The sequence below is a fragment of the Thamnophis sirtalis genome, unplaced genomic scaffold (genome assembly GCF_051295495.1).
Source record: "Thamnophis sirtalis isolate CommonGarterSnake01/CBP01778 unplaced genomic scaffold, rThaSir2_p1.2 scaffold_3, whole genome shotgun sequence".
Lineage (NCBI taxonomy): Eukaryota > Metazoa > Chordata > Lepidosauria > Squamata > Natricidae > Thamnophis > Thamnophis sirtalis.
This window is the reverse complement of record NW_028261383.1, coordinates 68,486,313-68,509,755: the sequence shown is the minus strand read 5'-3', so window position 1 is coordinate 68,509,755 and position 23,443 is coordinate 68,486,313. Positions and strand designations below refer to the sequence as shown.

Here is a 23,443-nt window from a genome sequence, read left to right as displayed (position 1 = left end):
ACCTGAAAGAAAACCCACATATATATAAACACCATATTTTTCAGAGTATAAGACACACCAAGATTTTGAAGAGGCAAATTAAAAAAAAAGGTTTTGCACTCTGCAGACCACCTGAAAATGGGCCTTTTTTTTTTTTTTTTTACAAAAAAGGGGCATGCATAGTCTTTTGGAGGCTTATAGAGTGCTCCTGGGCTGGAGGGGCACAATTGAGCAAAAAAACAGCCTGTTTGTTTTTCATTCATTTCTGCCCTCCCCAGCCCCCAGGAGCACTCTGAAAGCCTCCTAAAGGCTATGCATGGCCATTTTGGTGAAGGGGGCGGGGTTTCAGGAGGCAAAAAAAAATGCTGTATTCAGTGTATAAGACACACCCAGATTTTCAGCCTCTTTTTTGAGGGAAAAAGGTGCGTTTTATACTCCGAAAAATATGGGTAATTTTATGGATTTTTTTCTTCGTATTTTTTCTTTGTACATTATGTTTAATTAAATATATAAATATAAGGTTTAAAACCTGTAGAACGATTAAGACAGAACATGTAACACTTCTACTATGTGAGCTGCATTGGATGCCAGTTTATTGTCTAGTCAAATTCAAGTGTTGATTTTTAAAGTCTTTAAAAAAATTTTAAAGTGTTTCATGGTGTCGACCTGGTTATCTGAAGAACCATACTATCCCGCCCAGTCAGAGTGGGTTGTTGTAGAACCCATTGATTAAAGAATTTTGATTGGCAGGGTCTAGGATGAGAGTCTTCTTTACTGTTGCCTCTGCCTATAGAACATCTTGCTCCCAGAAGTGAGGTAAAGTACCATCCTTCTGGCGTTCAGGAAGGGTCAAGACCTGGTTCTGCCAACTGGCATGGGAGTCCAAGAGTGGTATGCAACTATGGGGATGGCTGGTGGATTGAGGATGCCCCCTTGCCTTTTTTATAACCTTTTAATCTTTATTTTAATTGTGTTTTTTTAAACTTTGTTTCTAACTATGTCTCTTTTTATATGTCTATATGGCTTTTATTTGTAAATTGCCCAGATTTCAGGTGAGGTGGGCACTGTATAAAGGTTATAAATAAGAATAAAAATATAAAATGAGTACTTGAAGAAAGTCTCATACTGCTCTGTTTATTGATAGACAGTCCAGAAGAACATTCTGACTGAAAATGAAATTTGCTGACAAGTCCTCAAAATTCACAGGAATATAGTCCAGTGATGGGATTCAAATTTTTTTTTACTACTGATTCTGTGGGTGTGACTTGGTGGGCGTTGCGGGGGAAGGATACTGTAAAATCTCCATTCCCACCCCACTCCAGAGGAAGGTTACTGCAAAATCTTCATTCCCTCCCCATCAGCTGGGACTCTGATGGCACAGAATAGACAGGGATGAAGACAGGGATGAAGCCAGTCAGAGGTGGTATTTACTGGTTCTCTGAACTACTCAAAATGTCCGCTACCGGTTCTCCATAACTGGTCAAAACCTGCTGAATACCACTCCTGATATAATCACACTAACCAGATTTCAAATGGGCACTGATTCATCTCCCCATAATAACCATATTAATTTCTGTCTAGCTAGTAACTATCCTAAGAGATCTACGTGATTAGATTATAGTAGGTCTATCAATTTAAAATGGTACTGGCCAGCTCTTGTCAGTTTTCTGCCTCCATCCCAAGAAATTACTTTGAAATGTGCTCAGGATTATGACCTGTTTCACAAACAACATAAATTTACTATTTGAAACAAACCTCTCTTCTTTATTTTTGCAAATACACTCTCCAATTATCTCCTTAATTTCAGGATCAGTAACTTTATCAAAACTTGCTGGTTTGACACCCTGCATGAGGAAAAATAAACACAATTAAGTTTCTCTGGCATTTTCATTCTAGATCTACACAGTTTCAGTTTAAATTAGGACTCTTATGTAACCTAATATACAATAGACCATTATATATGCAGCAATGACGCTAAAGTCAGTATTAACTTTTATTATGAATTTTAATATTAAAGGCCTTGAGAGGGAAGAATTGAACTATCCTAGGCTTCTATTTGGGATTCTGCTCCAGAAAGATCAATGTCAAGGAATGGGTTTTTCTTAAAGTTTTGTTTAAATAAATTATTAATTAACTATTTGTTTATTTTAATTGTACCTCAACTTTCCAGGATTTACAGCAGCTTTCCTAATAGATTTTTATAATGTTTTGATACTGTTCCAGTATACAGTCCACTTTAAATTAAGGAATAGATATTGTAAAATAATTTAGTGTCTCTTATGTTTTTGCCCCAAATTTAAAGTTAATCCTTACAGGTATCAATTCTGCAAAAAAAGGAAACAGTTACTCTGTAAGGTGACCAAGTTTTCTTTTCAGAGTAGACCTCATTGAAGTTTGTGAATGTCTTAGAAAAAGATTTTCACCTGCTGACAGTTTAGAAGATGTGAGCTTTAAGGATTCTCAATAGCAAATTTAAAATCCCCAAAAGAAATAAGATATTTAAGGCAACATTTTATATATGTTGAATATGGAAAAAGAATCTTTTTCTAGTGAGGCAAAGTAATTGAAATAGAAAGCTTTATTCTATTTTTAAACATTTCCCTGGAATAATTTTAATAAGTATAATTATTTTTCATCCCTTTTTATGTTATTGGGATATTTTAAGAAAGGAAGTGAATACCTTATGCCTGGCACAGGCTTAAGACATCCATTTGATTCTTTCACTGGAGCTCAACTCTGGGTGAATCTATGGATATTTTCATATAATTTTCATGACAGTAATATGCAAATACTTACCTTCTGAAACATATCTTGTAATTAATAGTACTTTTACGGTTGGGTCTTAATAGTACTTAATAGTACTTAAGATTGGGTCTTATTTTAATTATCAAAATGGATTACTAACATGTATTTTAAGCATTTCATCATCTAGATAACACTGTCTCATAAATGCTGTAAATAAAAATAAAATAATGCCTCTTGAAGAGATTGGCATTTAGAATTCAAAGAGTTTTCATTCACTTTCATGCAGCAAGTCTATGGCAATCATGGAGGTGGGCATGGAGGTGACTGCTATTCAAGGTCTATTTGAGGCATTTGAGTTGGGATCATCTACTCTTAAAATGTTCTCATCTATACGTACCACAAAATGCCATTAGGTATGAATGATTCAGGCATGGAAATAAATTGCAGAAAAAGCATGGGTTTAAAGACTGAAATAGTTGCCAAAAAGATTGTCTGTACCATTTTAGGTTAAATATATCTTATTTTACCAAAGAGGAACAATTCATTATGATTTCAGCCAGGTGCATCTTGATTTTAAAAAATAATAATCTAAGAACTATGGCACCATTTTAACCTGAGGACCAATGAAAAAAAATTAATAAAGTATTAATCAGAAAAAAGTAATCCATGCTACACAAATAACTGTGGGAAGATGTATTTGTTTTAGATAAACTAATAAAGCTGCCTAGAGAAGCTAGAAGGTAGACATTAGCATTTGACTCTTTAGGGTTTCTTCCACTGATATATTTATGGCAACAGACAACTACATTTGAGCAAATATCATAAAGAAACTGGCCAATTAGATGTAATAGGAGATCACTAAAAATGACAATTAAGGTCACAGTTCTGGAGGAAGTTTTGAGTCCTACCTGTTGCTATAATAGGAAAGAAAAATATTTACTTTTTAATCAGTATGGTTATAATTTCTTAACCCCCTCAATAAGACACCTATATCAAGCTCTTTTATTTTCTTCTGTTCAATTCTGTCCGATTCTCAGAAGCTGCCTGGACAAATCCTTGCCGTTTTCTTAGCAAGATTTTTCAAAAGTACTTTGCCATTGTCGCTTTTCTAGGGTTGAGAAAAGTAAGCGGCCCAAGGTCACCCAGCTGACTTTGTGTCCACGGTGTGACTAGAACACATAGTCTCCTGATTTATATGGCTCTTATATTGAGCTTTAGAAGGCATATGAATTAATTTATGACTAATTTATAATTTTATTCTTAGTCAGGTTAAATTCTCCCCGAAAACGTCATCATTCTGAACTCTCTATACCAATCTTCTTAGTCTGTCCTTGATTAACTTTTTAAAGTAAATATAGTAATATAAATGAATGATGTAAATTAAATTGTGATTTAACACAATTTCTTACATAATAGTTGATGCAAACTGTGCTTACATAACATGATTGGTCAGCTGGGGTTTTGTATCTTTCCCCCACTAACCTTGTAGGAAAGCAAAGCATATATCTGCATGAACAGTTCTAATAATCAAGCTTGGAAAATATGTACCATATCACATGATGCTTTATAAAATAATAGTACTTTCCAAAAAAAAAAAACCCAGTGAATTTAGGATTAAGAGTTTACTGCATGAAAGGACAGGCATAGGATAGTGATTTTATACTTGGAAAGCTTATTTGTTTCCTGGACATTGAATCATTTAATGAAAGAGTTCCATTCTAGGCTACTTATGAAGGATATTAAATAAGAATCAGGCACAAACATAACAAAAAAAATATTAACAAAATGTACCACTATAGACAAAGGCTTTGTTGAAAGAGAAATAGAATAATTGGAATGTTCGTAATGCATTCTTCCTACAATATAAGGACAACAGCCAATTTTTTTCTAAGGGACATACAAAGCAACTTTTTCTCCTTGTTCTGTAGCTTGTCTCCATAATATCCTCAACAAATTTGTAAAGTAATGTTGAGGTTGTGTCTGATTTTAGAGAGAAGCGGACTCTGTCCTACTGCAGCAAATAAATAACAGCATTTTGGGGAAGAGGGGAACGGTCTCAAAAAGTATAAATGCCAACAATGAGCACAACACCTTGTGCTCGGTTTAGACGCATCTTGACATTTTTTTACTCCTTCTGTGAACTCTACTGAATGCATTTCTGACTGAATGCATTTCTGTCTGAATGGATTAATAATCCATTTCTTCGGTAATCCTTACATTAGATTGGCAATATTATTATCACTCTATTTCAGATGCAGGTAAGGTAAAAGATCCAATTAAGTGTTTGTGGGAGGATATCTATGATGGTTTCCTGATGTCCTTTTCTAAATGGAAAAGCAACAAATAGCTATAATTGCATATTACAAAGTTTAGGAGTCCTGAACCCTTTCCACTGAGGCCATTTTTTGTTCCAACCAGCCTCTGAAAGAAGCTTTCTCATGCATTTTGCTATGTCAACATTCAAAAACAAATGACACAATAAATATGCAATCCGTGACAAATGTAACCTTGGCACATATCAAAACAAAGAACTGGGCTGTAAGAGCTTGTACTTTAAATAGTGTATGAATCTGTGTTCATATAAGTTTCAGTTTTCCACCAATTGAAAAATAGACAGGTCCCACAATTCATGTTTGACCTGACAGTACAGTTTAGTTCCAATATTTCTCCCCCCCCACCTAAAAACAAAGTAAAAAGATCTGTGTACATATACAGAAGCACATAGTAACCTCTCTCTCTCTCTCTCTCTCTCCCTCTCTCAGCCCAACTCACCTCACAGCGGTGTTGTTATGGGGAAAATAGGAGGAAGCATTAGGTATGCTTGTACCTTTTTTATAAAAATAATAAAGGTATTATAAAAATAAATAAATACATATAAACATATCCATTAACCATTGTAAGTATACAGTGCAAGCAAGCTTCCAAAAGTATAAGAAACTATAATATAAAACAGATACAAATCATATATGTACACAATCTTCTAGTGACAAACTAAGGAATTGCTCTCTTTATATCATATTGGGTATATCCCAGGGTGTCACCTTATTTTTTGAAAATGTCAGAGTTCTATACTCTCAAGAAATAAAATTGGTGCCTAAAATGTTTCCTCCCCCCCCCCCAAAAAAAAATATATATTATATAATCAGCTTGTATTTGATAAAGTGCCACACTCTTCACTGTTCAAAATGTTATTATGGAGTTTGGAAATTTAAAAATATGGAAAAATAAATATTAAAAAGGAAGCAGAAACAATTTGCAGGTAGAGTTTTTATAAATTAACACTGAAACAAGTAACAAAACATTTCATTAGAAGAATTATTTCAACAATACTTTTTATTAAAATTATATAGTATGTTATATAATAGTATAATAGTGCTTACAATGTTAAAATAAGGAAAACAGTGTAAATGAAAGAGCAAAATGATTATATTAAAATATTACTTACAGAGGTTACTTTCCTATATATTTGAGCAGCATTCTGGCATTCTGAATATGGATATTCTGAGGTAGCCATTTCCAACATACACATTCCAAAAGCATATACATCCACTGATTCATCATAGTGTTCTTCATACATTTCTGGGGCCATAAATTCTGGAGTACCTGAACAGAACAAAAGAAATTCGTCTTAGAAAATATACTTGTACATAGAGCATCAACCAGAGAAAAGTACATTTAAAGAATAACATTTTATGCATGAATGTAAAACTCAAAGAAACTTCCATATTTTAAATTGAAATTAGTAAGACAGACAGTTAAATGAAATATTAGGTTAAACCCAAAGGCATCGTTCTATATGCAGAAATGTTCAACTCACAGAAAGACAGTTTTCTACAATTTTGTGCCTCCCCTCCCAGACAATATTAATTCAAATAATACTTTGAAGCCCAATAAAAATTAGACTAAGAATTCAAAATATTTTCAGATCCTAGACACTCATTGCATAATTTTCTGCAATGACATAGGAAAGCCCATGTTTTTTTAAAAACAATCTGGAATTTGAAAAGTTCATAAAATATCCTGTGAAGTTGATTTCACTGAATATCTTGTTTGATCTAATATAAGAATGCCTAAGTCTTATGTTTGAAATCTCAAGAGAGATTTCTAAACTTTTAATCCAAGTTTGAAAGTTAACAGCTGTCTTGTCAATAGATGCCCTACTTCTTTTTATGCTTTGTGGCAAATCCCTGAGCTACAGATTTCCATAAAAAAATTGGATGTCAGAATTCAAAATGGTATGAATGCAGACTTTGCCTTGTCTTGATTTTGATCATGTGACACATGATCTTGAAAAAGAGGAAAGCAGGGGGGGGAATAATAATTCTATTCTATAATTATAAAATCATTCTAATAATGATTTTATTTGTATAAGATTACTGCTTGTTAAGTTTATTTATTTATACATTACATCCACTATAAGCATAAGCTTCTAAACAAAAGTAAATTATAATTCATGTTCATATGTATAGAATAGTCAATACATTATAAATTACTGATTAAGAAAAAATAACATTGTTGAAATGTTACTAATTTTGGAAGAATATATGAGGGAATAATTTAGCATTGATATAGCAGTGAAAACAAAATATGGGTTGATTGTTTTGAGGGTCTATACTATTCATCCATTTTCAATGAAGAGAGATGAGATAAATGAAATATGGAGATTTTTAAGAAGAGACGGGACAGCCATTTGTCTGAAATGGTGTAGTGCTTTCTGTTTGAACAGAGGGTTGGACTAGAAAACTTCCAAGGTCCCTTCCAATTCTGTTTTTATGTCATGTCATGCTTACCTATGACACTTTTGGCAAATGAAGTTCTCTTAAGTGTTGCCAGACCCAAATCTCCTATCTTCACAGATCCAGTTGGCCCGGTTATAAAAATATTGTCACATTTTAAATCTCTATGAATAATTGGTGGTGTTCGAGTGTGCAGAAAAAGAAGACCTTTTAGGATTTGCCGACACCAGCTACGAAGAACTTTTGGTTTCATCACTTTAAATCTCTTCAAATAGCTAAAAAAAAACATGTGAGATGGAATAAAATTATTTTAGAGAAAAACAGAAGCATTGAGATTCTTCTTGTGGACAATATCTGCCTTTCTGCAGGGCAACGAGGCCCTGAAACATTCATGACACTTCTCAGGTCAGTTTGAATACTTTGTAAGCAATCTACCTCTTGCAATTAGACTTATCCGAGTCAGCCTTCAGCCAAGTACAGTCAAATACAGTCCTAATTTAAAAGGAGGATAGTTTGGAAAGTAAATTATAAATACATTCACCTAAATCCGAATGTGCTAAAAGCTATGAATTACAATTCTATGGAGATCTTTGTTTATGCAAAACTCTATATGTTCACTGATCCTCAGGGAAAAGGGCGGCCTACAAATAAAATCAATTCCAATTCCAATTCCAATTCCAATCCTGTATGTATATTGGCATACAGTTGACCAGCAACAGTGCTTCATATTTGAAACTTAAAGCAATAATATTATTTCTAATGAGGTGGGAAAAAACATATAGTGAATTCTTACAAATATTGAAAAAGGTTATTTTATCATCAGTAAGATAATAAAACATGGTGATTCAAATGAATTATTCAAACATGTTAATTTGAATCAACTGTCTTCCTTCTCATTGGTGGAAGATTATTTGATTATAGCTTAATAATGTCATCTATTTTGAAAAAGGTTAACCAAGAGGTTCAAAATGACCCAAGTAAAAGGAAGAGAAAATACAAGCAGAACGTTGGATAGTCACAGAAGAAAACAATAGAGAATATAATAGAAATGAAACTTAATTTTGAAATTAAATTGATTTAATTTGAAATACAGTCAGGGAGAAGGATGGTAGATTTCCATTCTTAACAGGGTTAGGGATTTAAGCAAGAACTTTGTTTATACAGATGTTCTACTTAATTAGTTATCCATGTCATGACATAACTAGTACTCACGTTTTCAGAGTTCCGGAGGTCATCAGTTCTGTTACTAGCACAATACATTTTTTTCCTTTTAAACATGACTCCCAAAAATCATAAAACCTAACAATATTTGGGTGCTGAAGACCTTTCAACATTTCTGCTTCTTCTTTAAATCTTTGCCGTTCTGCTTTTGTCAGCTTTCGATCCTGCAATTCAGAAAATATTTCTTGTCAGAAGACAGCCTGGGAATATATCCCACATTAAAAGGGCTGCTGCAGCTCACATGAAGAGGGCCATAAAAATGATGTCCATAATTTTTTTCCTGTTCCATAGATGATATTAATGTTGATTTTAGGGGTGCAAGAGAATTCAAATGAACGATAAAATGTATTTCCCTTGCAAATGGAATTATCTTTGATAAAGTAGGATCTTTAGATCTAAGCCATAGCCATAACTCAATATGGCAAATATTTTAGGTAAATATCAAATACAATTACAAAATTACAAAAACAAAACAGAATAATATCATTAAGTTTCATTATAGATACCATTTTTTTTTCTTTTTTGCAGTTTTTTCACCATAGCTCTACAGATCATCTCTGTTGGTCTGTTGCAGTGCACTCCATATGGGGGCTGCTCTTGAAGACCACCCAAAAGTTTTACTTGATCCAGGATGCAGAGGCATGGGTAGTTAATGGACACATCTCATAATGCCTATGTAATATCATTACTACCTATTAGAAACCAGCGAGCTGCACTGGTTTATAATAGGCTTCTGAATAAGTTTCAAGATGCTGTGTATCACCTTTAAAACCTTACATGTCATGGGATCAGGTTACTTGAAGAACTGTTTTTTCTCCCAAGAACATCTGCCCACACAAATTGATCCAATAGGGGGGCATCTCCAAGTTCCTTCTTTGAAATCTTACTATCTTATAGTACCTAGGAAATATGCCTTTTCTGAGGTTACACCTATTTTCTGTAATAACAACCCCTAATTCTGCCTGTCTTTAGGAAAGTCACTTAAGATCCATGGATTCCTTGTTGCTCTGACCATGGTTATTTGCTTGCACATATTTCATCCAGTTAGGTAACATAATCAGTTTTAGTGACTGTGGGATTTACATAGAGGAATAATAAAGTTGTGAGGTTCAGCATCACAGCTATGAGGATAACGGTTTACTTCTGATCCCTATGTTCATTAATGTGCTAGGCTCTATGATTGATTCCTGCTTGGCTCAGATTGGATTGGACATAATGGACTGAAACTGATGTTTACAGGAGAATCGAGCAACTGGAAGAAATCTTTTTTGATGTAGATGGGGAGATTCTTCCCTTGAAGAACCAGGTGATTATGTTTGACCTATGCTGGCCATAAGCATTTAGATCTAACCATTTAGTACTTAGGTCTACATAGGGGTGAATACCTTTATCTGGCTCTACTTGTACATAATTTACTGGATAAAACCAATTCAACTACTCTGATCAATGTGCTAGTTACCTGCTGCTTTTATTTTGTAATATTCTGTGTATATGATGCTTTTGAAAGAGATTCAAAAATTGCAGTGGTTCCAAAATGTGGTAACTAAACTCTTCTTGGCATGTCTCCACCGAGACATGCTCTGTCTTGTGTTACCTTTTTTTTACAGCAAAGTCCCTAAAAAGATTGAGTCTACATTTCTTCCTCCATAAGGAGTAGCACAAACGCTAAAATGCATTTTAGCCCATTGTAAATGCTTCTCTAAAGGGAAGCTTGTTTTGAACTGACAAAGGTTGGGAGTTTTTTTGTTGGTGACTACGTTATAATGGAATCCCTTCCCTAAATAATCCGCTTCGCCTGTTCTGTGACATTAAAAAAAACAACCCAACAAATGTATTTTTCATTTGTTTGCTTTCGGGCCCTTTTTATTGTTGTTGTCAAATTCCAGTGTGCACTTCAAATGTAAACTAAATGTCAGATTATTGTTTTGTTTTACATGGTTAGAATGTTTTATGGTTCTAAGATATTAGATATATGTTCTGGGGAACAGTATAATTAAATATTTGTTATTATTGTAAGTCTCTGTGGGCTTGCTTGGCTGAGAACACTGTAATGCTAATAGATAAATACACATTTAAAACCTACACACTTTTATTTATTTATTTAATTTATATGCCGCCCATCACACCAGTGACTTAGTTTCAGGTTAACTGAAGGATCACCCTCTGGAATCTATCCATGTGTTGAAATCTTTTTCGAAGACATACTATTGAAGTAGCTGTGGAATTCTCTCACAAGTGACAACCATCTACAAATATCCCTTGATTTAGGACCATAATTGAGTCTGAAATTTCTGTTGCTAAGCATGGCAACAGTGTTTTGCACCATTTTACAATGTTTTTACCACAATTGTTAATAGCAATAGCACTTAGACTTATATACCGCTTCATAGTGTTTTAACAGCCCTCTCTAAACAGTTTACAGAGTCAGCATAATATTGCCCCCAACAATCTGGGTCCTCCTCAGCCACCTCAGAAGGATGGAAGGCTGAGTCAACCTTGAGCCGGTGAGATTTGAACTGCTGAATTGCAGCTAGCAGTCAGCTGAAGTAGCCTGCAGTACTGCACTCTAACCATTGTGCCACTTCTCTGCTACACACCTTCTGCAAATCACTGCAGTTGTTAAGTGGATAATGCAGTCATTAAACGAATCTAGCTTGTCAGAAGCCAGCTGGGAAGGTTACAAATGGTGATCACATGAGCTCACGTCATAATACATGCCAGTTGATAAGTGTCCAAGTTTTGATCACACGACCATGGGGATGCTGCAAAGGTCATTAAGTATAAAAATTGGCCATAAGTCTCTTTTTTCAATGTGAGTTGTAACTTCAAACAATCTTTAAATAAATGATTGTAAGTTGAGGGCTATGTGTATTGTGGTACACATATTGTGGTTTCAATTGTGTGATTAGGGTTCTTCTTTTCATTCACCAGCATAAAAAGCATGCAGGTATATATCAATTCTGGCTCAGTGCCCTTGGCTAAGGTTCATATTAAGGGTACACAAACACTCCAAGGGTAAATATGACACTAAAAAGTTGGCTAAAACACATCACATACTTGAGAGGCTTAAGATTTTAACTTCTATGTAACATAAAACAGCTCCACCTAGTTGTGGTTAATACCCGAGAGATACACTACAAAGAGCAAGCCAAAATAACCACAAAGAATAAGGCAGCATGACCACAAGCTAAAACCTTTGCTAATTCAACGGATGTTCATAAATCATGCAGCCAGATGAAGCAAATGCTTGAAAAGATGGGTCCTATGGTACATTATAGTTGCATTTCATATATGTATCCCAAAGAATTTAATGCTGACACTCGGGGTAAGGAAAATTATAATTAACAATGTTGATCATATAAACCAGTCACTGAAGAAATTAAGATGTTTGTAAATTATTCCATCCATTCTTTTTCAATGGAAATCTTTCAAGATAAATATTGAATAAGGCCCTGAACAAAATAAGGCAGCAGCATCAAGAACAAGGACAGTATCCCCAACATGGATTCTTCAAAATATTTTACGCCAGCTTTCCCATTATCTATGACAAATTGATGACTATCGTTGAGTTTTAACCCAGAATATCTGTTGGAACTCAGTTTTCGAGAACAGTCTGTGTCATTTGCCCAAAACACCTTCTATAAAACTGCTGCACACCTTCTGACAGTTGAGTCTTGTCCAAATGGAATCTGCCCAGCCCATATGCATATATGGAGAAAGTCTTATGTTCTTCTCCCTAGGTCAAATCAGGGAAATGTAGACCACAAGTCAGTCTTCTCTAAAGTGGCCCATCTATTTTGAAACACTCCGGAGAAGAAGTGTGCCTTGTACTATTTTACTGGTATTTTGTAAGACAATGAAATCTGTATTATTTAACTGGGCATTGTGTGAATGGCTTCTATGGTTTTCATTGTCTTATATGGGTGGGCAGGCATGATTTTATTAGCAAATTTGTTGTTGAATTTTGGTTTTGAAATGGCTGATTTCCAGATTTTTAATTCTTTTACTATGAAGCTATATATTGTAAATGGCTGCTACCAAGTGAAGGAGTGTATGGGAGGCACCATGCATGTCAGAGAGGATATATGACAGCTCTAGGGAATGCACAAGATGCATTGTGTGGATTAGGAAAGATGCACAGAGCTGCATGAGGAGTGCACAGGGACAAGAGGGCAAAATAGTAAGGTATGAATTGCAGAGGATGCCTGCAGAGTGGGTGCATAAGGTGGGAAAGATTGTGGCAAAAGTACACAGTGTTACACAAGATGCACTGTGAGAGTTGGGAGTGGGTGGGAAAGCTGCATGGTGATGCGGTGCAGATTGCAGGAGGAGTACTAAAGAGTGTGAGGGTAGTGTGGTGAGAGTCAGGGAGAATGCATATGAGTAAGTGGTAGCAATTGATCATTGGTAATACACTGTTACAACCTTCATATCTGTTTGTAACCTTCAATTACCCCCCAAATTTTGGAATCAAGGTACACCTCCAATCCATGGACTTAAAGAATTTAAGTTCAAAATTCATTACTTTCATGTAATTTAATTTTCAAGGCTCTTCACACTATTTGTATTCACAAAGTTGTGGCTGCTGCAGCACTACCAAAATCATGCAATCGTGCTTTCTGGTGTTCCCTGCCACGAGCAAAGTCAATACAAAAACCAGCAATGCAATGGAAGTGGTTTCTGCTCCCACTACTTTTTTGCTCACGTGTTAAGTTACTCTGTTTCTCTGTTCAGGTAAGGAAATAACTCTGGGAGGATGACCCAACAGATCATGAGTTATCTAAAATTCTCATTTGTCTTTATCTGTGTTTCTGTTTGTACCCTCAGTATGCTGCATTATACCACAACATTTTTTGAATCAAGGTAACTCAAATCCACTAACTTAAAAAAATGCATACAAAATCCAGGATCCATTACATCTGTATAATTGAAATTTCCATGATAGTCAGACCCGTTTTATTTGCAGTTGTGGCAGTGTCGCCATGATTACATGACCATGGTTTTTGGCCCTCCATCAGTTTCTTACAAGCAAAGTGAATGAAGAAAAGGGCAGAAAGTTGGAAGTTGCTCCCACTGCCACTGCTTTTTTGCCCACCTGTAGGCATCTGTTTAAGTAAATATTGACTTATTATTAAAGTTCCTTTGCCACTACAATTATTTTGCTATTAATGGTATCTATTCTCCTTAGATGATCACAGGTCAACCCAGCATTGGCGTAAATAAGAAAACATGGTCTGATAAAATTTAATGTTCATACTGGCCACATCAGACTGTACTACCTTTCTGTAAAAGGATGTCCCAATGGGTCATAGGGGTCTTTATTATTTCTCTAAAGGTAGTCCTCAACTTATGACCATTCATTTAGGAACCATTCAAAATTACAATCACACTGACAAAAGTGACTTATCTTCGCACTTATGACTGGAGACATCGCCACAGTTACAGAATCATGACTTGGTCACACCTGACAACAGGAATGTATTGCATCATCCTTGGGTTTTGTGATCTTCCTTTGGAACCTTTCCAGGCAGCTTCTGACAAACAAAAGCGGTCCCAAATGGCGATCTCATGTCTTGCTTAATGACCACAGCAAAAAGATTGTCACATGATGACTCACTTAATGATCAAACCATTTAACAACAAATTTCCCAGTCCCTATTGTGGTTTTAAGTGAAGGACTATCTGTATGCCTTCACAATTACATCATCCATTCAAATACACTGAATGTCATCCAGAACAGGATTATAGGATTTGTTAAGTAATCTTCCCAATCAACTGATAGAAGTCAGACTGAGAGGTAAATCCATTTATAAATCACATTGAAGCACTTGCATGCACTTGCTAATTTAATGGACAGAAGATAATAGCTCCATCAAGGTCACAGAATTCATCCATTTTCATGTTTTAAAAATGCCAGTCTAAACTTCCAATTTGTCCACCACAACTAACATGCACCAGCAACTATTTGCGCAATTGGGATAAGAACAAAAACCAGTCAGCTCCTTTTTCTAGATATCACAACTGATCATTCTTTCCTTGATAAAGATTCAAGGGATTCAGGGGATTCAAGATTCAAGGGATAAATGGCTTCTAGATTGCAAATAATTCACTTGCTGAAATTCTTGTAATCTCTCTCTCTGAAATCTCTTTAAGAAAGATTCTTGAAGAATTAGTTTCGACTCAACAAATTGCCAAGAACCTGACATATATCTTTATCAGCTTGTGTGTGGATTTGCTCTACATGAGGTTATCCTTTAAGGTGATTTGGAAGCTCCAGCTGGTATAAAATGCAGCCACCCAACTGCTAATTGAATAACCTCAGTGTTGGCTGCTGAAGAGCTTTTGGGTTCAATTCAAGGAGCTACTTATTGCCTGCAAAGTCCCTCATGTTTTTGAGCCTCAATAGCTTCATTACTTCCTGCTCAAGGCAGAATCTGTTCACCCAGTACAGCCTGCCAAGAGAAGATGCTGTGGATTTGCCCTCTAAGACGTCAAAGGACTCAGGTCTGAAAGCAAGCCTTCATGGTCACAGCCCCCTAGATTTTGAAAACCTTGTATCCCTCCACTTAGATTACATTGGATTCTTCTTTATATCGTTTCTAAAAAGCAGTGTTTTTCCAAAAAGTCCTTGGTAAGGCAAAAGGATAGGACTGTTGCCACCAGTGAATCAGTTAATAATCGAGAATGCTATTGCAGTTTTCTGTATGGGTTGATGGGTATATTTTGTTTAGTCTTATGATAAGATTCATTCAATGAAGTGTCATACAAATGTGGCCAAAAAAAAAAAAAAAAAGTGAAGGAATTTAATTCTCTAAGGCAGTCTAGTATTTTTAAGATCCACTGCAACACCCAGCTCTTCCAAGGCTTAAAATGTACTTTTTCTGCTAACTGTAATTTACTAAATGCCAGAAAAATTAACCTTTCTTTTCACCATTTAGTCTCTCTTCACTGCATAGCTTTAATGCTACACTCATTGCACTCGACTGTTCTAAAAAGGGGAGAAAAACTTCCATGATGTCCCTTGATAGAAACACAAATGTTACATAAACAGCTGCGTTTTTTCATTCTCCTTATAAGGCAGCCTCGTTTTTTAGCTCTTTTTTAGCCTGAGCTTTATCTTTACTGGGTCATGGAATCTTGGCACTGGGAGAGACACCATATAATTTCCACCAAAATAAATGAAAGCTTTTTGTAACTAATCCAGCCAGCCAGTAGGTTTAGAATAAACACTGAACTTCAACACTTCCTAATGTTGCATAAGGATAATTAATCAAAAGTACATGATTATAATATACGTAGCAAAGATCTACAAGACATTTATCTAATTTTGGATCTCTAATTCAAGCAGTATAGGACTATAGGTGAAACTGTCAATGTATTAGCATTAGTATTAGTATTTGGAGGCCCAGTATGAGGAAGAACAGTCTTCTGCTCAATCCCAACAAGATAAAGAGTGACAGTGGCTTTTTGGCCCCTGCATTGGTGACGATACTATTTTTGGTCTTGGATGGGGTTGCACTTCCTCAGATAAGAGTGGTACAAAATGTCTGGATTGCAGCTATTGCTGAAAGAGCAGATAACAGCAGTGGCCAAAGACGTCTTTGCATAGGTTCATCCTGTATGCCAATCTCATGATCAGGAAGACCTTTAAATAGTCACTCTTGCCCTGGCACCTCACAATTGGATGATTGCAATGGGCTCTACATGAGGCTGCCCTTTAAGACCAGTTAGAAGCTGCAGCTGGCTCAAAAGAGCGAACAATAATGGACTTCTTGGTGTGCCCATGTATCACAAATACCAGCCAACCTTCTGTGGTTGCCATTTGGCTTCTGAGTCCTGGTTATTAGCTAAGACGACTGTATAGCTTAAGGCATATATCTCTGAGAAATTGCTCATCTCCAACTGTTTGTGCCCACCCAGTACATTCCAGCAGAGTAGGCGCACCCCAAATCTCCTCTGTTACAGAGGTGGGTTGCTCATGGTTTGGCCCAGTTCGGCCAAACTGGTAGTGGAATTCAGGCCTGGATCACAGAACTGTTAGTGACCCAGGCCTGCCACGACCCTGAACCGGTTCCCTCGCCGCCGTCGGGCCATCACCATTTTGGTTTTTAGTGACTGCGCATGCGCAGTTCAATGTAAATTGTTCTGTTCATGTGCAAAAAACAATTTACATTGAACAGTGCACACACACACACTGTGCGCACATTGCAAACCAGTAGTAAAACTGGCAGCAACCCACCCCTGCTCTGTTAAACACTACCATCTTGTAGGACCTAGGAAGCATTCCTTCAATGTTGCAGCCCCAACCTGCTGGAATAGCAAAATGAAAATTTTTGAGAGCTTTGAGAATTTGGCTTTGGTTCCAGGCTTGGGACTGATGTTTACTATTTGTTCAATGGCCCTTTTTGTTTTGTTAGTTTTGCTGCATGTTAGATTGTTTTATTTTGGTCTGTATGTTTGACTCCATGTTTTTAGCTGTTTTAATGTTTTCTCTAATTTTGTACACTGCCCAGAGTTCCCTGGACTTGGGCAGTCAATACATTTAAAATAGTAATAAATAATAGGTGTAAAATAAATAATTCTTAGATTCTTGCTTAGGAGTAGATTAATTAAGCTTTCACCGGTCTTAAACTGTGAATCTAAAACTGTAGATGCTTATCATCTTGAGTATAGACTCAAGTTTGCACATTACAAGCTGGGAGGATGGGCGGATTGCTAACATATCAGAAGGGAGTCTCAGACTTTTGAATAGGTGTTTAAAGGAAGCAGCAGAAAGATAAAGGGCAACCCAAAAGGAATATTCAGTAGGCATAAAATATTTTTAAAAGTTATAAGATTCCAAGAGAAAGAAAGAAAAAGGTCATTAAAAAGTTAATAGATGATGGAACTCCAAAAAGATTAAGAGATTGTGGATAGTGATAAAATATATTAATAAAATGAAAAAGTTGAAAATATAAATAGGGGAAATGGTAGCTAATACTAATAGATAATAGAATTTATTATATTCAAAAGTAAACTAAGGGTAGAAGGTGGAAGTTTAGGATTAGGTAATTTAATTGTATAATTAATATTAACAGTGTGTTAAAATATATTGTGAACTTAAAACTTTTAAGGATTAGAAATTGAGGGGATTTTGAGATATAATCCCGGGATTGATTAGGTTTTGTTAATATTTGGTTTGATTAGTAGTTCTAGATATTTGGGATATTGAAATTATAGTGGAATAATGAGTAATTTTTAAAGTATTAAATATAAGTGACTTAATAGGGGATAATAAATATATGGTGAAAAGAAATGTTACTTATTCTTAAATGAATTAATGGAAAATATGAGAAAGATAGGATACTATTGTTGAAGTTGGAAGATTAGGATTATATATACTTATTTGTATTAGCATTGTTTTAAAAGGACATTGACCCAGTCAATACACTGTCCACAAAATATGTATGCTGTGAAAGGAAAACTGTAAATAAAACACGAATTTCTTTTAAAAAGGGGGGGGGGCTCAAAGTGAAGAAAGAACTTGATAAAATTAACATTGAGCTTTATCTAACAGAATACAGAAAAAAGAGGATGCATATAAGGTAGGTGGGACATGACTCAGAGGTAGTACATGTAGTTTTTGACTTACAACTATTCATTTAGTGACAATTCAATTCAAAATTAAAATGGCATTGAAGAAAAAGGGACTTAGGACCAATTTCCTGTCTACCAACATATTCTGTTGGCAGAAAGGATTCCCTCAATGGAAGAGAATATTTGTAGTTCAGGGTTTAACTGTGGGATTCCTGGTGCTCTCTCAACTTGGTTGTTTTCTTGCTGAAATTTCATAGAATAGAATAGAATAGAATAGAATAGAATTCTTTATGGGCCAAGTGTGATTGGACACACAAGGAATTTGTCTTTGGTGCATTTGCTCTCAGTGTACATAAAAAGACAAGATGCTTTCACCATGAATCATGAAGTACAACCAGTGATGGGTTATGGGCGTACTGGAGCCAGCCCAGAGCACTGGATACCATTCCGGTACAGTGCTCCGGAGGGCCTACCCTCCCGCCCGAGCTCCTTACCTGTGTTTTAAAGCTTCTGAGCTGCCGTGCACGCGAATGGCGCGTACAGCACCTGCGCAACGCTCCATGGAGCAGCTGAAACATCGTACAGCATCATGGAGGTGCTAAGACGCACACACACTGTGCACATCCATGAGGACGCCACCAGCCCTGTTCCAACTGTACCAGCTGGAACAGGATTTGAAACCCACCACTGAGTACAACAGTTAATTATATTGCTTTACTTACTAGATAGTGATGGTCTAACACAGTATTGTCAAACTTCCAGCATCACGTGACGTATCAGGATTTCCACCGCACCTTTGCTAAACTGGAAGTGTGTGGGGGGGGGAGGCTAGCGTGTGACATATTCAGCCCGCAGGCCAAGAGTTTGACAGCCCTGGTCTAATACTATGCACACATTGTAGGTATTTCTTTTATTTATTACCATTTAGTATAAACAGGTTCAATCATTTTGAAATAACACTAATAGCACATTCAGAGTTCAAGCTATCTCCTACCGTGTTTTCCCGAAAATAAGACAGGGTCTTATTTTCTTTTGACCCCCAAAATATTGATTGGCCCTTATTATTGGGGTGGCTTATGGTTTTGGGGTTGCCAGGTGGCTGCTCTTGTGAGCGGGTGCCTGAAGAACCAGGCACAGCCTCAAGGTCAAACGGCTGTGTTGTGCTGTCACAGCAATGCAACACACGAGCCATGAGTTGACCACTCTCACAAGCAGCCACCCGGCAACCCCCCTTTCCAGCCAGGCAGAGCGCCACTCACTGATCCAGTGATATCCTAAAGGCGCTAAGCCGCGTGGTTCTCTGCCATTCCTTCCCTCCCGCGGCTTGGCGCATTCGGGATACCCTTAGGTCAGGGCATGGTGCTCTGCCCAGCTGGAAAGGGAGGTTGTGCAAGTGCCTGTTCCGTCCCCAGCTCATGTGCCTCCCAGCCTCACCATCCCCTGGCCCAGCTCTTCCTGCAGGGCCAGGCTGTGGTGGCGGCGCTCTGACATAACCTATTCTCTGGCTTCCAAACTCCAGAGATCTGCAGCCGAGTCTTCCGGCAGCGGCCACTCTGGGAGTATGGTTGTGGGCTGGTTGCCGGCAGAGCGTACTCCCAGAGCGTACAACCATAGAGTGTATTCCCAGAGTGGCAACTTCCGGAAGACTCGGCATCCTACTTCAGTGCTTTGGAAGCCGCAGAAAAAGCCATGCGGCAGTAGCAGGTGGCAGTGGAGATGCCCTGGCTCTGCAGGGAGAGTTAGGCAAGGGCATCATGAGGCTGGGAGGCACGCGAGCAGGGAGCGGAAAAGCTGCTCGTGCAACCCCCCTCTCCAGCCATGCAGAGCCCCATTCACTGACCTAGGGGCATTCCAAAGGCACCAAGCCGCAAAAGCCAGAGGGCGGTGAACAGGCGCTCATGCGGCTTGGCAATACCCCTCGGTCAGTGAATGGTGCTGTGCCTGGCTGGAAAGGGGGTTTGCTGGGCGCTGCTCAGCTGCTGCAACAGCACAACACAGCCGTTCGACCCTGAGGCTGTGCCCGGCTCTTTGGGAGCCCACTCGCAAGAGTGCAACTGCCCAGCAACCCCTCTCTCCAACTGGGCACAGCACCGCTCACCATCCTAGCAGTATCCCGAAGGCGCCAAGCAATGCAAGCCTTTGCCCCCCCCACCTTATTCCTGCGGCTTGGCGCCTTCGGGATACCACTAGGTCAGTGAGTGGCGCTCCGCCTGGCCAGAGGGGGGTTGTTCAGGGGGCTTATTTTCAGGGGAGGGTTTACATTTTTGCCCACCCAAAAAATGTGGCCTTATTATCAGGACATGTTGTATGTTGGGGAAAACATGGTACCTAACAGCTGTACAAGTCTTAAATTTGAACAATCCCTGAAGAACAAGTCTGATCTTAGGTGATGTGACTGCTGAAACAATGTTTTGCTCTTGTTACGCAAGGTTACCAATTGGGATTAGAAAAATACTGTTTTAAAATGACAGGTTTAAATCTTTCATTAAAAAGATTTAGCATTGTAATTATTGCCTGCATATTGTGAATTCATAAATTGTCATGCTTCTTCAAAAGCTTTATATTTATTTAATGGAAACCATTAGTCGTGACATACAAAGCCAGGGTTTTAATTTAAAAGGTTGTCAAAAGGAAGTTGGGTTTTCAACCATTAAATGTTTCTCTAAATGTGCTCTAAATGTTTCACGTAATTTTATCTATAGATATATTAAACTAGTTTAGTCTTCATTGTGAAAAGAAAGGGGTGGTGCTGGTAACAAACAGACAGAATTTTATAATTAACAGACTTTTCAATATTTGTAATAATAATAATATAAAATCTACCATGATTATTAATAATTAATTTTGGTAAAAACATGTCCTTCAAAAGATACTAAATGTTAAGAGCTTCATAAAGTTATGGAAGTGTTCAGTAAGAGCTACATAATATATGCTTTATTTTTTGCCTCAAAAGTACACTATAAAACACATATTTTAACGATCATGGAATGTATGTGGCTCTAATAATTACATGATAAAAGATAATTCATATATGTCTTCATAGACTCTGTTTACTGTGCTTCAACATAAGCCAAAATATTTAACAGTCAGACTAGTTATATTAGTTTGGTTATATATGTAGTATATGTGTAAGATATTAAATTATTTCCTTGAATTGCATGAATTTTCTAGGTAATTTTTCCTTCTAAGCTACAGTCTTCTCACCACTTACACAATTCCTCTGTAAGACTACATTTGGAATATTGCATCCAGTTTTTCTCACCACAATATAAAAAAATGTTGAAACTCCAGAAAGAATGCAGAGAAGAGCAACAAAGATGATTAGATGACTGGAAGATAAAACATATGAAGAACAGTTGCAAGAACGAGATATGAAAAGGGGGTCAACCTATTTTCCAAAGCACCTGAAGGCATAACAAGAAGCAATGGATAGAAATTAATCAAAGAGAGAACCAACCTAGAACTAAGGAGAAATGTTTTGATAGTGAGAACAACAAGATGTTGTGGGTGCTTCAACATTGGAGGTTTTTAAGAAGAGATTGGATAACTATATGTCTAAAATGATATAGAGCAGCAGTGTCAAACTCGCATCATAATCACAGTTGTATCACATGAGGTATCGGGAATTTTTTCTTCTTTGCTAAAAGAGGAGGTGTGCCGAGTTTTCCTCTTTGCTAAAAGAGGAAGCGTGGCCAGCACATGAAACCTCTGGCCCGTGGGCTGCAAGTACAGCCCTGATATGGAGTTTCCTGCTTGGGCTAGAAGACCTCCAAGATCCCTTCCAATTCTGTATTCTGTTGTATTCTCAAATAATAAAAAAAAAATTAAAACTTCTCAACAAATATAAAAATGCTATTGGAAATGAAATGAAGTAATTAGGTTCTTATTCAAACCTCCTAGGTGATGATAACAAAAACAGGCCCTCCAATAATGGATGTAATCTACGGACAGGTTAATGAAAGAAGTGTCCTTGTAGATATCTTAAATGGTTTAGGTTTTATACTTAAATGCCAGCACTTCGCATGAATACAAATTAATTAGAAATCAGTGCAGTCGGTGTAATATAGTTTGTAGAATATTAGTTTTAATAAAACAATTTCCAAACACTTTTAATGGACAGTCCTACTGATAATTCATTGCAGTTATATAAAGCTTGAAGTGATCCAAAATATATAGCACTATAACCAGTTAATTCTATAAAAATAAAGCAGAAGAACCAATTAAAGCTGAACAAAGGCCAAAAGCAGTATTTAATCCAGGACCACAAACTTGCTCCTTTAGCTTGTATCACAGCATATGTATCATCACCAATACTGAATCACCAATCACAGATTAGTTTTCATTACTATATCTGCCTAGTTTGGTCTGGTTTGAGCTGCAGTATTATTAGCTCACATCCCCTCTATGATTACATTCAGGAAATGCAGAGTTCATAGTCATCCATCAGGGATAGGGTAAGAAATATTGACATGAGTGATATCATTATGGAAATGCTATGAGTTATATATTTCAGTTGGAAACTATAAAGTAATTATATAAATTAGATACATTTAGATAATGATATCATGCTCATGCTAACATTTTGACATTATCAAGATTTTTCATAGACTCTGAGAACTTGTAGCATTTATGTCTAATTCAAAAACTTAATTACATAAGAATATTTTACTGAAGAAATGGCTAGTCCTCATTTTAGTGATCACAACTATTCACTGCAACTTGAATATTAAGTAAACTGTGAGTGTGCTACAATCTTACTTCACCTTTCCTTGCTTTTCAGATCTGCAAAGGTCGTAAATGTAATGAATAGTCACAAAGTTACTTTTTCAAGGCCATCATAACTGCAAATGGTCACTAAACAAGGCAGTTGCTAAACAAAGATAACCTGTACTACTTAAATGGGTGCAGTGAAACTTTGGGAATATGACTAATAAATATGGATTTGAGCATATGCATTAAACTAGGACAGGCACTAAATTGGATAGTAAATAAGCTCAGAGCAGTAATGTCATGTATCAGAACAGTGTGAACTTGATTTAAATACTTTTCTAAAGTACTTGATGAATATAAAGTCAAATACAACAGTTTATTGATGGGAGCAATGATGAACTAGGGCTAGGACACTTCAAATTTGCTAAAAGGAAAATTATCTCTTTTTGATGTACATTGAAAAGCATGGGGACTGA

General features: G+C 36.7%; 1 protein-coding gene across 16 annotated transcripts in view; it reads right to left on the bottom strand.

Moving 5' to 3' along the window:
• Positions 1-23,443, bottom strand: part of WNK2 (WNK lysine deficient protein kinase 2) — a 110,960-nt gene that overhangs the window by 67,935 nt on the left and 19,582 nt on the right. For all 16 annotated transcript variants that reach the window (XR_015695898.1, XM_087709072.1, XM_087709074.1 and 13 more), the window contains exons 3-6: positions 8,673-8,845; positions 7,515-7,735; positions 6,170-6,327; positions 1,735-1,823 (exon numbers count right to left, since the gene is read on the bottom strand). Coding sequence is in view for 15 of the 16 variants with exons in the window: in XM_087709072.1 (XP_087565198.1) it covers positions 1,735-1,823; positions 6,170-6,327; positions 7,515-7,735; positions 8,673-8,845 (641 nt within the window). In the remaining variant the exon portion in view is untranslated. The remainder of the gene's footprint in view (positions 1-1,734; positions 1,824-6,169; positions 6,328-7,514; positions 7,736-8,672; positions 8,846-23,443) is intronic.